Below are 11,928 nucleotides of genomic sequence, written 5' to 3'. Positions count from 1 at the left end.
AAACAACAAACCACCACAAAGACACAACAGACCACCACAAAGAGACAAAACAGACCACCACAAAGACACAACAGACCACCATAAAGAAACACCAAACCACCACAAAGACACAACAGACCACCACAGAGAAACACCAAACCACCACAAAGAGACCAAAGACCACTACACACAGACATCAATCCACCACAAAGAGACAAAACCACTACAAAGAGACAACAGACCACCACAAAGAGACAAAACCACCACAAAGACACCAAAGACCACCACAAAGAGACAAAACCACCACAAAGACACCAAAGACCACCACAAAGAGACAAAACCACTACACACAGACATCAAACCACCACAAAGACACAAAACCACTATACAGAGACACCAAACCACCACAAAGACACAACAGACCACCACAAAGTAACACCAAACCACCACAAAGAGACAAAACCACTACACACAGACACCAAACCACCACAAAGACACAACAGACCACCACAGAGAAACACCAAACCACCACAAATAAACAACAGACCACCACAAAGAAACAACAAACCACCACAAAGACACAACAGACCACCACAAAGAGACAAAACAGACCACCACAAAGACACAACAGACCACCACAAAGAAACACCAAACCACCACAAAGACACAACAGACCACCACAGAGAAACACCAAACCACCACAAAGAGACCAAAGACCACTACACACAGCCATCAATCCACCACAAAGAGACGAAACCACTACAAAGAGACAACAGACCACCTCAAAGAAACACCACACCACCACAAAGACATCAAAGACCACCACAAAGAGACAAAACCACCACAAAGACACCAAAGATACCTCAAAGAGACACCAGACCACCACAAAGAGACAAAACCACTACACACAGCCACCAAACCACCTCAAAGACACAACAGACCACCACAAAGACACAACAGACCACCACAAAGAGACTCCAGACCACCACAAATAAACACCACACCATCACAAAACCACTATACAGAGACACCAAACCACCACAAAGACACAACAGACCACCACAGAGAAACACCAAACCACCACAAAGACACAACAGACCACCACAAAGAGACACCAGACCACCACAAATAAACACCACACCACCACAAAGAGACAAAACCACTATACAGAGACACCAAACCACCACAAAGACACAAAACCACTATACAGAGACACCAAACCACCACAAAGACACAACAGACCACCACAAAGAGACAAAACCACTACACACAGACACCAAACCATCACAAAGACACAACAGACCACCACAGAGAAACACCAAACCACCACAAATAAACAACAAACCACCACAAAGACACAACAGATCACCACAAAGAGACAAAACAGACCACCACAAAGACACAACAGACCACCATAAAGAAACACCAAACCACCACAAAGAAACAACAGACCACCACAGAGAAACACCAAACCACCACAAAGAGACCAAAGACCACTACACACAGACATCAATCCACCACAAAGAGACAAAACCACTACAAAGAGACAACAGACCACCACAAAGAGACAAAACCACCACAAAGACACCAAAGACCACCACAAAGAGACAAAACCACCACAAAGACACCAAAGACCACCACAAAGAGACAAAACCACTACACACAGACATCAAACCACCACAAAGACACAAAACCACTATACAGAGACACCAAACCACCACAAAGACACAACAGACCACCACAAAGTAACACCAAACCACCACAAAGAGACAAAACCACTACACACAGACACCAAACCACCACAAAGACACAACAGACCACCACAGAGAAACACCAAACCACCACAAATAAACAACAGACCACCACAAAGAAACAACAAACCACCACAAAGACACAACAGACCACCACAAAGAGACAAAACAGACCACCACAAAGACACAACAGACCACCATAAAGAAACACCAAACCACCACAAAGACACAACAGACCACCACAGAGAAACACCAAACCACCACAAAGAGACCAAAGACCACTACACACAGACATCAATCCACCACAAAGAGACAAAACCACTACAAAGAGACAACAGACCACCACAAAGAGACAAAACCACCACAAAGACACCAAAGACCACCACAAAGAGACAAAACCACCACAAAGACACCAAAGACCACCACAAAGAGACAAAACCACTACACACAGACACCAAACCACCACAAAGACACAACAGACCACCACAAAGAAACACCAAACCGAATGTATGATTAGGGAGTGGTGGTGGCCTGTCTTGTGTCCCTGCTTGTAATGTCCTTGGTGGTTTGAATAAAGCTTTTTGAATCTGTGCTCAGGTCTGAGGACCATCGGTGTGATCACCAAACTGGATCTAATGGATGAAGGAACCGATGCCAGGGACATTCTGGAGAACAAACTGCTTCCACTACGCAGAGGTAGAGACTCATTACACCATCCTGCTCTCTGATTGGCTGTCAGGTCAAATCATAAATGTGGACGCCTCGTCATAGTTCTGTAATTTCACTCATTTTTATCTAAAATGTTTATTAGAAAGATTTTTTAAATAAGAGCAGCTGAGGTCAGATGTCCTAGGATCAACAGGTGTCTGGAAGCTTTGGCAGCAGAGGGGGCGCACAGAGATCAGTCTGTAGGTCAGAACAGCTCCTAATAAAGTAGGAAACTGCTTTAAAGTGTTTCTGAGATGAGACTTAAAGCACACAATGACTCAGAGCATTAAGTTCTGCAGGGTGAACGCAGCCTAACCGCCTCTGACCCGCCAGGTTACATCGGGGTGGTGAACCGCAGTCAGAAGGACATCGACGGCAAGAAGGACATCACAGCTGCTCTGCAGGCTGAGAGGAAGTTCTTCCTGTCGCACCCGTCATACCGACACCTGGCCGACCGCATGGGCACCGCCTACCTGCAGAAAGTCCTCAACCAGGTACGCACGCACACACAGCTGTACCAGAGGGAGTGTGAGCTTGTTAGTCGTTACTGTACGCTGCTGTCAGCTGCTGGTTCACAGCACAACATGAAGCTGTCCCGCTCAGGTCTGGCTCCAGTATCTCAAAGATTGTGAGCCTCGTGTTCTGGAAACAGGTCTGGATGCTGCACAGGTCTGTGACCCACATACACAGAGGCCGAAGCCCGCATCAGACCAGCATCTGGCCCGTTTACACATGTGGGTCAGAACTGAGCGTCAGCGAGCAGGAAGTGGTTTCAGAGACCGGGTCAGGAAACCCCTCGGCTCTGCTTCCTCTGTAACCATAGTAACACTGCATTTCCCCGTTACCCCTAGCAACTGACCAACCACATCCGCGACACGTTGCCGGGGTTACGCAGCAAACTGCAGAGCCAGCTGCTGTCCATCGAGAAGGAGGTGGAGGAGTACAAGAACTTCAGACCGGACGACCCGGGACGCAAGACCAAGGCCCTGCTGCAGTCAGTCAGCACACACTCACACACACACACCTGTACCTGAGCTCACCGTATGACATCACATGATGTGTATGTGTGTGTGTGTGTGTGTCAGGATGGTGCAGCAGTTCGCCGTGGACTTTGAGAAGCGGATCGAAGGGTCAGGAGATCAGGTGGAAACCTACGAGCTGTCAGGAGGCGCAAAGATCAACCGCGTCTTCCACGAACGCTTCCCCTTCGAGCTGGTCAAGGTAACACACACGCACACACTGTGTCGGGTCGGAAATAAGGACCGGCCGGGCCAGTAAAAGACCTGGTCCCTACCCTAACCAACGTAATAAACTCAATAAAATTACTCTATTAGATTTCTTCTTTAGTCAAAAACTGCGTAGTCAAAAACTTCACTGGAGACGGTCAAGAGTCGGTGCAAAAGAGTTTATTCCAATAAAGGACCGATAAACCCGAGCAACATCCCTGCAGGTCTCAGGATGGAACCGAGTTGGTGGTCAGCGAACATCGCCTTATATTCACCTTAAGCTCCACCTTGTCCCTCCCTTCAGGTGGGCATTACATCTTAACTCCTCCTTATCTCCTCCTTCCAGGTGGGCGTTACATCTTAACTCCACCTATGGTGTTCGCTGACCATTCCTCCCCTTTGGTGGATTTCTTATCCTCTACTGCCATCTTATGGCCTTTTTCTTGTACTGTTTTACCAAATTAACCCTTTCATTAATGTTACAATTTCCTCTTTTTAGCTATTATTACATGTAATTATTGTTACCATTTATCTCTCTTTATATTTTTTACATTACTGGATTAGAAATCCACCAATATGTTTCAACTTCAGTCTCACCGTATTTTTTAAAAGTTATACAGGCCTAGTTTGACACCATTAAAACTTAAACACTTACAATCGTATTTTTTAAAAGAATTAATAAGGAATAACATATTTCATACATGTATAACGTGCTTCAATGAACAAGTACATGATTCAACAATGCCAACCATGAGGGTGCTTTGTCTCATACAAGTTTAGTTTCGGCAGCGCAAAGCTTGGTTTCATGCAGTACCTAGCCGTACCAGGCGCCATAAATCACAACATGTCATGATCTCATTCTTGGCTTCAGTTCGCGATGATCTCAGCCCTGGCGTACGTGACTTACTGCAGGTGCCTTGCTTCCATTGTGTGGGTTACGGTTGGCTAGGTTTTGCCTGCGCGGCCTGAGCAGCTGTTCTGCTCATGTAGGCACATTGAAAAAGCACACGTTCATGAATGCACAGAGTATAAGAATAAAATATGAGTTTGAACACACCGTTAAACACTCAGTAGTTAAACACTCAGTAGTTAAACACTCAGTAGTTAAACACTCAGTAGTTAAACACTCAGTAGTTAAACTTTACACTAAAAGAATAACAGCAGCCTCACCCTGTGAGACCACAGTCATTCTTCCAGTGGCTACACTACAAACACTTCTAAGTAGTTATAACATATTGTAAACCAACAAAGTGTATAAATATAGAAAAAGAACCTAACAAACAATCTAGGAATTAGGCATTATTCAACAACTGACTCAGCAGGTGAAACAAAGTAATGACAGCTACTGTCACTGTGCACACGTTCACCTGAAGCTGAATGGGATGCAGCCTTTGGTGTTCACATTGGTGCGTGTGTGTGTGTGTGTGCAGCTGCAGAGTGAAGAGAAGGCCCTCCGTAAAGAGATCAGCTACGCCATCAAGAACATCCATGGAATCAGGTGAGTCTGAAGTCAGCTGTGCATCCAGGTGTGTGTGTGCGTCCAGGTGTGTGTGCCCGTCCAGGTGTGTGTGCCCGTCCAGGTGTGTGCCCGTCCAGGTGTGTGCCCGTCCAGGTGTGTGTGCTTGCCCAGGAGTGTGCACGTCCAGGAGTGTGTGCTTGCCCAGGTGTGTGCTTGCCCAGGAGTGTGCGCGTCCCGGTGTGTGTGCTTGCCCAGGAGTGTGCACGTCCAGGTGTGTGTGCTTGCCCAGGTGTGTGCTTGCCCAGGAGTGTGCACGTCCAGGAGTGTGTGCTTGCCCAGGAGTGTGCACGTCCAGGTGTGTGTGCGTCCAGGAGTGTGCACGTCCAGGTGTGTGTGCGTCCAGGTGTGTGCACGTCCAGGTGTGTGTGCACGTCCAGGTGTGTGTGCGCGGCCTGGTGTGTGCGCGTCCACGTGTGTGTGCGAGGCCAGGTGTGTGTGCGCGTCCCGGTGTGTGTGCGCGTCCCGGTGTGTGCACGTCCAGGTGTGTGTGCTTGCCCAGGAGTGTGCACGTCCAGGAGTGTGTGCTTGCCCAGGAGTGTGCACGTCCAGGTGTGTGTGCTTGCCCAGGAGTGTGCACGTCCAGGTGTGTGTGCGTCCAGGTGTGTGTACACGTCCAGGTGTGTGTGCGCGGCCTGGTGTGTGCGCGTCCACGTGTGTGTGCGAGGCCAGGTGTGTGTGCGCGTCCCGGTGTGTGCACGTCCAGGTGTGTGTGCTTGCCCAGGAGTGTGCACGTCCAGGAGTGTGTGCTTGCCCAGGTGTGTGTGCTTGCCCAGGAGTGTGCACGTCCAGGTGTGTGTGCTTGCCCAGGTGTGTGCACGTCCCGGAGTGTGTGCGTCCAGGTGTGTGTGCGCGTCCAGGTAGCTGACCTCCCTCACCTGTGTTCTGTGTTCAGGACGGGTCTCTTCACACCTGACATGGCGTTCGAGACGATCGTGAAGCGTCTGATCGCTCAGATCAAAGAGCCGTGTCAGAAGTGTGTCGACATGGTGATCAACGAGCTGGTGAACACTGTCAGGCAGTGTACGCAGAAGGTACTGTTGCTGCTAGTACTCTGTTAGTACTCTGTTAGTACTCTGTTAGTAGTTTTAGTACTCTGTTAGTACTCTGTTGGTACTCTGTTAGTACTGTTAGTACTCTGTTAGTACTCTGTTAGCACTGTTAGTACTCTGTTAGTACTCTGTTAGTACTCTGTTAGTACTGTTAGTACTCTGTTAGTACTCTGTCGGTACTCTGTTAGTACTGTTAGTACTCTGTCGGTACTCTGTTGGTACTCTGTTAGTACTCTGTTAGTACTCTGTCGGTACTCTGTTAGTACTGTTAGTACTGTTAGTACTCTGTTAGTACTCTGTTAGTACTCTGTCGGTACTCTGTTAGTACTGTTAGTACTCTGTTAGTACTCTGTCGGTACTCTGTTAGTACTCTGTTGGTACTCTGTTAGTACTGTTAGTACTCTGTTGGTACTGTGTTAGTACTCTGTTGGTACTCTGTCAGTACTCTGTTAGTACTCTGTTGGTACTGTTAGTACTCTGTCGGTACTCTGTTAGTACTCTGTTGGTACTCTGTTAGTACTGTTAGTACTCTGTTGGTACTGTGTTAGTACTCTGTTGGTACTCTGTCAGTACTCTGTTAGTACTCTGTTGGTACTGTTAGTACTCTGTCGGTACTCTGTTAGTACTCTGTTGGTACTCTGTTAGTACTGTTAGTACTCTGTTGGTACTGTGTTAGTACTCTGTTGGTACTCTGTCAGTACTCTGTTAGTACTCTGTTGGTACTGTTAGTACTCTGTCGGTACTCTGTTAGTACTCTGTTGGTACTCTGTTAGTACTGTTAGTACTCTGTTGGTACTGTGTTAGTACTCTGTTGGTACTCTGTCAGTACTCTGTTAGTACTCTGTTGGTACTGTTAGTACTCTGTCGGTACTCTGTTAGTACTCTGTTGGTACTCTGTTAGTACTGTTAGTACTCTGTTGGTACTGTGTTAGTACTCTGTTGGTACTCTGTCAGTACTCTGTTAGTACTCTGTTGGTACTGTTAGTACTCTGTCGGTACTCTGTTAGTACTCTGTTGGTACTCTGTTAGTACTGTTAGTACTCTGTTGGTACTGTGTTAGTACTCTGTTGGTACTCTGTCAGTACTCTGTTAGTACTCTGTTGGTACTGTTAGTACTCTGTCGGTACTCTGTTAGTACTCTGTTGGTACTCTGTTAGTACTGTTAGTACTCTGTTGGTACTGTGTTAGTACTCTGTTGGTACTCTGTCAGTACTCTGTTAGTACTCTGTTGGTACTGTTAGTACTCTGTTATTACTCTGTTAGTACTTTTAGCACTCTGTTAGTACTCTGTTAGTAGTTTTAGTACTGTGTTAGTACTCTGTCGGTACTCTGTTAGTACTGTTAGTACTCTGTTAGTACTCTGTTAGTACTCTGTTGGTACTGTTAGTACTCTGTCGGTACTGTGTTAGTACTCTGTTGGTACTGTGTTAGTACTCTGTTAGTACTCTGTTGGTACTGTTAGTACTCTGTTATTACTCTGTTAGTACTTTTAGCACTCTATTAGTACTCTGTTAGTAGTTTTAGTACTGTGTTAGTACTCTGTTGGTACTCTGTTAGTACTCTGTTGGTACTCTGTCGGTACTCTGTTAGTACTCTGTTAGTACTGTTAGTACTCTGTTAGTACTCTGTCGGTACTCTGTTAGTACTGTTGGTACTCTGTTAGTACTCTGTTAGTACTGTTAGTACTCTGTTAGTACTCTGTCGGTACTCTGTTAGTACTGTTAGTACTCTGTTAGTACTCTGTTGGTACTCTGTCGGTACTCTGTTAGTACTGTTAGTACTCTGTCGGTACTCTGTCGGTACTCTGTCGGTACTCTGTTAGTACTCTGTAGGTACTCTGTCGGTACTCTGTCGGTACTCTGTCAGTACTCTGTAGGTACTCTGTCGGTACTCTGTCAGTACTCTGTTAGTACTCTGTAGGTACTCTGTAGGTACTGTGTTAGTACTGTGTTAGTACTCTGTTGGTACTCTGTTAGTACTCTGTTAGTACTCTGTTGGTACTCTATTAGTACTCTGTTGGTACTGTGTTAGTACTCTGTTAGTACTCTGTCGGTACTCTGTCGGTACTCTGTTAGTACTGTTAGTACTCTGTTAGTACTCTGTCGGTACTCTGTCGGTACTCTGTTAGTACTCTGTAGGTACTCTGTCGGTACTCTGTCAGTACTCTGTAGGTACTCTGTCGGTACTCTGTCAGTACTCTGTTAGTACTCTGTAGGTACTCTGTAGGTACTGTGTTAGTACTGTGTTAGTACTCTGTTGGTACTCTGTTAGTACTCTGTTAGTACTCTGTTGGTACTCTATTAGTACTCTGTTGGTACTGTGTTAGTACTCTGTTAGTACTCTGTCGGTACTCTGTCGGTACTCTGTTAGTACTGTTAGTACTCTGTTAGTACTCTGTCGGTACTCTGTCGGTACTCTGTTAGTACTCTGTAGGTACTCTGTCGGTACTCTGTCAGTACTCTGTAGGTACTCTGTCGGTACTCTGTCAGTACTCTGTTAGTACTCTGTAGGTACTCTGTAGGTACTGTGTTAGTACTGTGTTAGTACTCTGTTGGTACTCTGTTAGTACTCTGTTAGTACTCTGTTGGTACTCTATTAGTACTCTGTTGGTACTGTGTTAGTACTCTGTTAGTACTCTGTCGGTACTCTGTCGGTACTCTGTTAGTACTGTTAGTACTCTGTTAGTACTCTGTCGGTACTCTGTCGGTACTCTGTTAGTACTCTGTAGGTACTCTGTCGGTACTCTGTCAGTACTCTGTTAGTACTCTGTAGGTACTCTGTAGGTACTGTGTTAGTACTGTGTTAGTACTCTGTTGGTACTCTGTTAGTACTCTGTTAGTACTCTGTTGGTACTCTGTTGGTACTCTATTAGTACTCTGTTGGTACTGTGTTAGTACTCTGTTAGTACTCTGTCGGTACTCTGTTAGTACTGTTAGTACTCTGTTAGTACTCTGTCGGTACTCTGTTAGTACTCTGTTAGTACTCTGTTGGTACTCTGTCGGTACTCTGTTAGTACTCTGTTGGTACTCTGTTAGTACTGTTAGTACTCTGTTAGTACTCTGTCGGTACTCTGTTGGTACTCTGTTAGTACTCTGTTAGTACTCTGTTGGTACTCTGTTAGTACTCTGTTAGTACTCTGTTGGTACTCTGTCGGTACTCTGTTAGTACTCTGTCGATACTCTGTTAGTACTGTTAGTACTCTGTCGGTACTCTATTAGTACTCTGTTAGTACTCTGTTAGTACTCTGTTAGTACTCTGTTAGTACTCTGTAGGTACTCTGTCGGTACTCTATTAGTACTCTGTTAGTACTCTGTTGGTACTGTGTTAGTACTCTGTAGGTACTCTGTCGGTACTGTGTTAGTACTCTGTTAGTACTGTTAGTACTGTGTTAGTACTCTGTTGGTACTCTGTTAGTACTCTGTAGGTACTCTGTCGGTACTCTGTTAGTACTCTGTTGGTACTCTGTCGGTACTCTGTTAGTACTGTTAGTACTCTGTTGGTACTCTGTTAGTACTCCGTTGGTACTCTGTTGGTACTCTGTTGGTACTCTGTTAGTACTCTGTTAGTACTCTGTCGGTACTCTGTTAGTACTGTTAGTACTCTGTTAGTACTCTGTCGGTACTCTGTCGGTACTCTGTCAGTAATCTGTCGGTACTCTGTCGGTACTCTGTTAGTACTCTGTTAGTACTCTGTCGGTACTCTGTTAGTACTGTTAGTACTCTGTTAGTACTCTGTTAGTACTCTGTTAGTACTCTGTTGGTACTCTGTTGGTACTCTGTTAGTACTGTTAATACTCTGTTAGTACTCTGTTAGTACTGTGTTAGTACTCTGTTGGTACTCTGTTAGTACTCTGTAGGTACTCTGTCGGTACTCTGTCAGTACTCTGTCGGTACTCTGTCGGTACTCTGTTAGTACTCTGTTAGTACTCTGTCGGTACTCTGTTAGTACTGTTAGTACTCTGTTAGTACTCTGTTAGTACTCTGTTGGTACTCTGTTGGTACTCTGTTAGTACTGTTAGTACTCTGTTAGTACTCTGTAGGTACTCCGTTGGTACTCTGTTGGTACTCTGTTGGTACTCTGTTAGTACTCTGTTAGTACTCTGTCGGTACTCTGTTAGTACTGTTAGTACTCTGTTAGTACTCTGTCGGTACTCTGTCAGTACTCTGTCGGTACTCTGTCGGTACTCTGTTAGTACTCTGTTAGTACTCTGTCGGTACTCTGTTAGTACTGTTAGTACTCTGTTAGTACTCTGTTAGTACTCTGTTAGTACTCTGTTGGTACTCTGTTGGTACTCTGTTAGTACTGTTAGTACTCTGTTAGTACTCTGTAGGTACTCTGTTGGTACTCTGTTAGTACTGTTAATACTCTGTTAGTACTCTGTTAGTACTGTGTTAGTACTCTGTTGGTACTCTGTTAGTACTCTGTAGGTACTCTGTCGGTACTCTGTCAGTACTCCGTTGGTACTCTGTCGGTACTCTGTTAGTACTGTTAGTACTCTGTTAGTACTCTGTTAGTACTCTGTTGGTACTCTGTTAGTACTCTGTTGGTACTCTGTCGGTACTCTGTCGGTACTCTGTTAGTACTCTGTCGATACTCTGTTAGTACTGTTAGTACTCTGTCGGTACTCTATTAGTACTCTGTTAGTACTCTGTTAGTACTCTGTTAGTACTCTGTAGGTACTCTGTCGGTACTCTATTAGTACTCTGTTGGTACTGTGTTAGTACTCTGTAGGTACTCTGTCGGTACTGTGTTAGTACTCTGTTAGTACTGTTAGTACTGTGTTAGTACTCTGTTGGTACTCTGTCGGTACTCTGTTAGTACTCCGTTGGTACTCTGTCGGTACTCTGTTAGTACTGTTAGTACTCTGTTGGTACTCTGTTAGTACTCTGTTAGTACTCTGTCGGTACTCTGTTAGTACTGTTAGTACTCTGTTAGTACTCTGTCGGTACTCTGTCGGTACTCTGTCAGTACTCTGTCGGTACTCTGTCGGTACTCTGTTAGTACTCTGTCAGTACTCTGTCGGTACTCTGTCGGTACTCTGTTAGTACTCTGTCGGTACTCTGTTAGTACTGTTAGTACTCTGTTAGTACTCTGTCAGTACTCTGTCGGTACTCTGTTGGTACTCTGTTAGTACTGTTAGTACTCTGTTAGTACTCTGTAGGTACTCTGTTGGTACTCTGTTAGTACTGTTAGTACTCTGTTAGTACTCTGTTAGTACTGTGTTAGTACTCTGTTGGTACTCTGTTAGTACTCTGTAGGTACTCTGTCGGTACTCTGTCAGTACTCCGTCAGTACTCCGTCGGTACTCTGTCGGTACTCTGTTAGTACTGTTAGTACTCTGTTGGTACTCTGTTAGTACTCCGTTGGTACTCTGTCGGTACTCTGTTGGTACTCTGTTAGTACTCTGTTAGTACTGTGTTAGTACTCTGTTGGTACTCTGTCAGTACTGTTAGTACTCTGTTAGTACTGTTGGTACTCTGTTAGTACTGTTAGTACTCTGTTAGTACTCTGTTAGTACTGTTAGTACTGTGTTAGTACTCTGTTGGTACTCTGTTAGTACTGTTGGTACTCTGTTAGTACTGTTAGTACTCTGTTAGTACTCTGTTAGTACTCTGTTGGTACTCTGTTAGTACTGTTAGTACTCTGTTAGTACTCTGTTGGTACTCTGTTGGTACTCTGTTGGTACTCTGTTAGTA

At 45.2% G+C, this 11,928-nt stretch overlaps 1 protein-coding gene across 1 annotated transcript in view; it reads left to right on the top strand.

Annotated features, from left to right (window-relative positions):
- LOC123960178 (dynamin-1-like) overlaps positions 1–11,928 on the top strand; it is a 38,243-nt gene that overhangs the window by 6,143 nt on the left and 20,172 nt on the right. The window contains exons 5-10 of the mRNA XM_046034780.1: positions 2,328–2,426; positions 2,772–2,932; positions 3,290–3,432; positions 3,524–3,659; positions 5,095–5,162; positions 6,076–6,214. Of these exons, the coding sequence (XP_045890736.1) occupies positions 2,328–2,426; positions 2,772–2,932; positions 3,290–3,432; positions 3,524–3,659; positions 5,095–5,162; positions 6,076–6,214 (746 nt within the window). The remainder of the gene's footprint in view (positions 1–2,327; positions 2,427–2,771; positions 2,933–3,289; positions 3,433–3,523; positions 3,660–5,094; positions 5,163–6,075; positions 6,215–11,928) is intronic.

Source organism: Micropterus dolomieu, linkage group LG21 (genome assembly GCF_021292245.1).
Source record: "Micropterus dolomieu isolate WLL.071019.BEF.003 ecotype Adirondacks linkage group LG21, ASM2129224v1, whole genome shotgun sequence".
Classification (NCBI taxonomy): Eukaryota; Metazoa; Chordata; class Actinopteri; order Centrarchiformes; family Centrarchidae; genus Micropterus; species Micropterus dolomieu.
The sequence above is the reverse complement of the archived record's forward strand: the minus strand, read 5'-3'. Positions and strand labels throughout refer to the sequence as shown.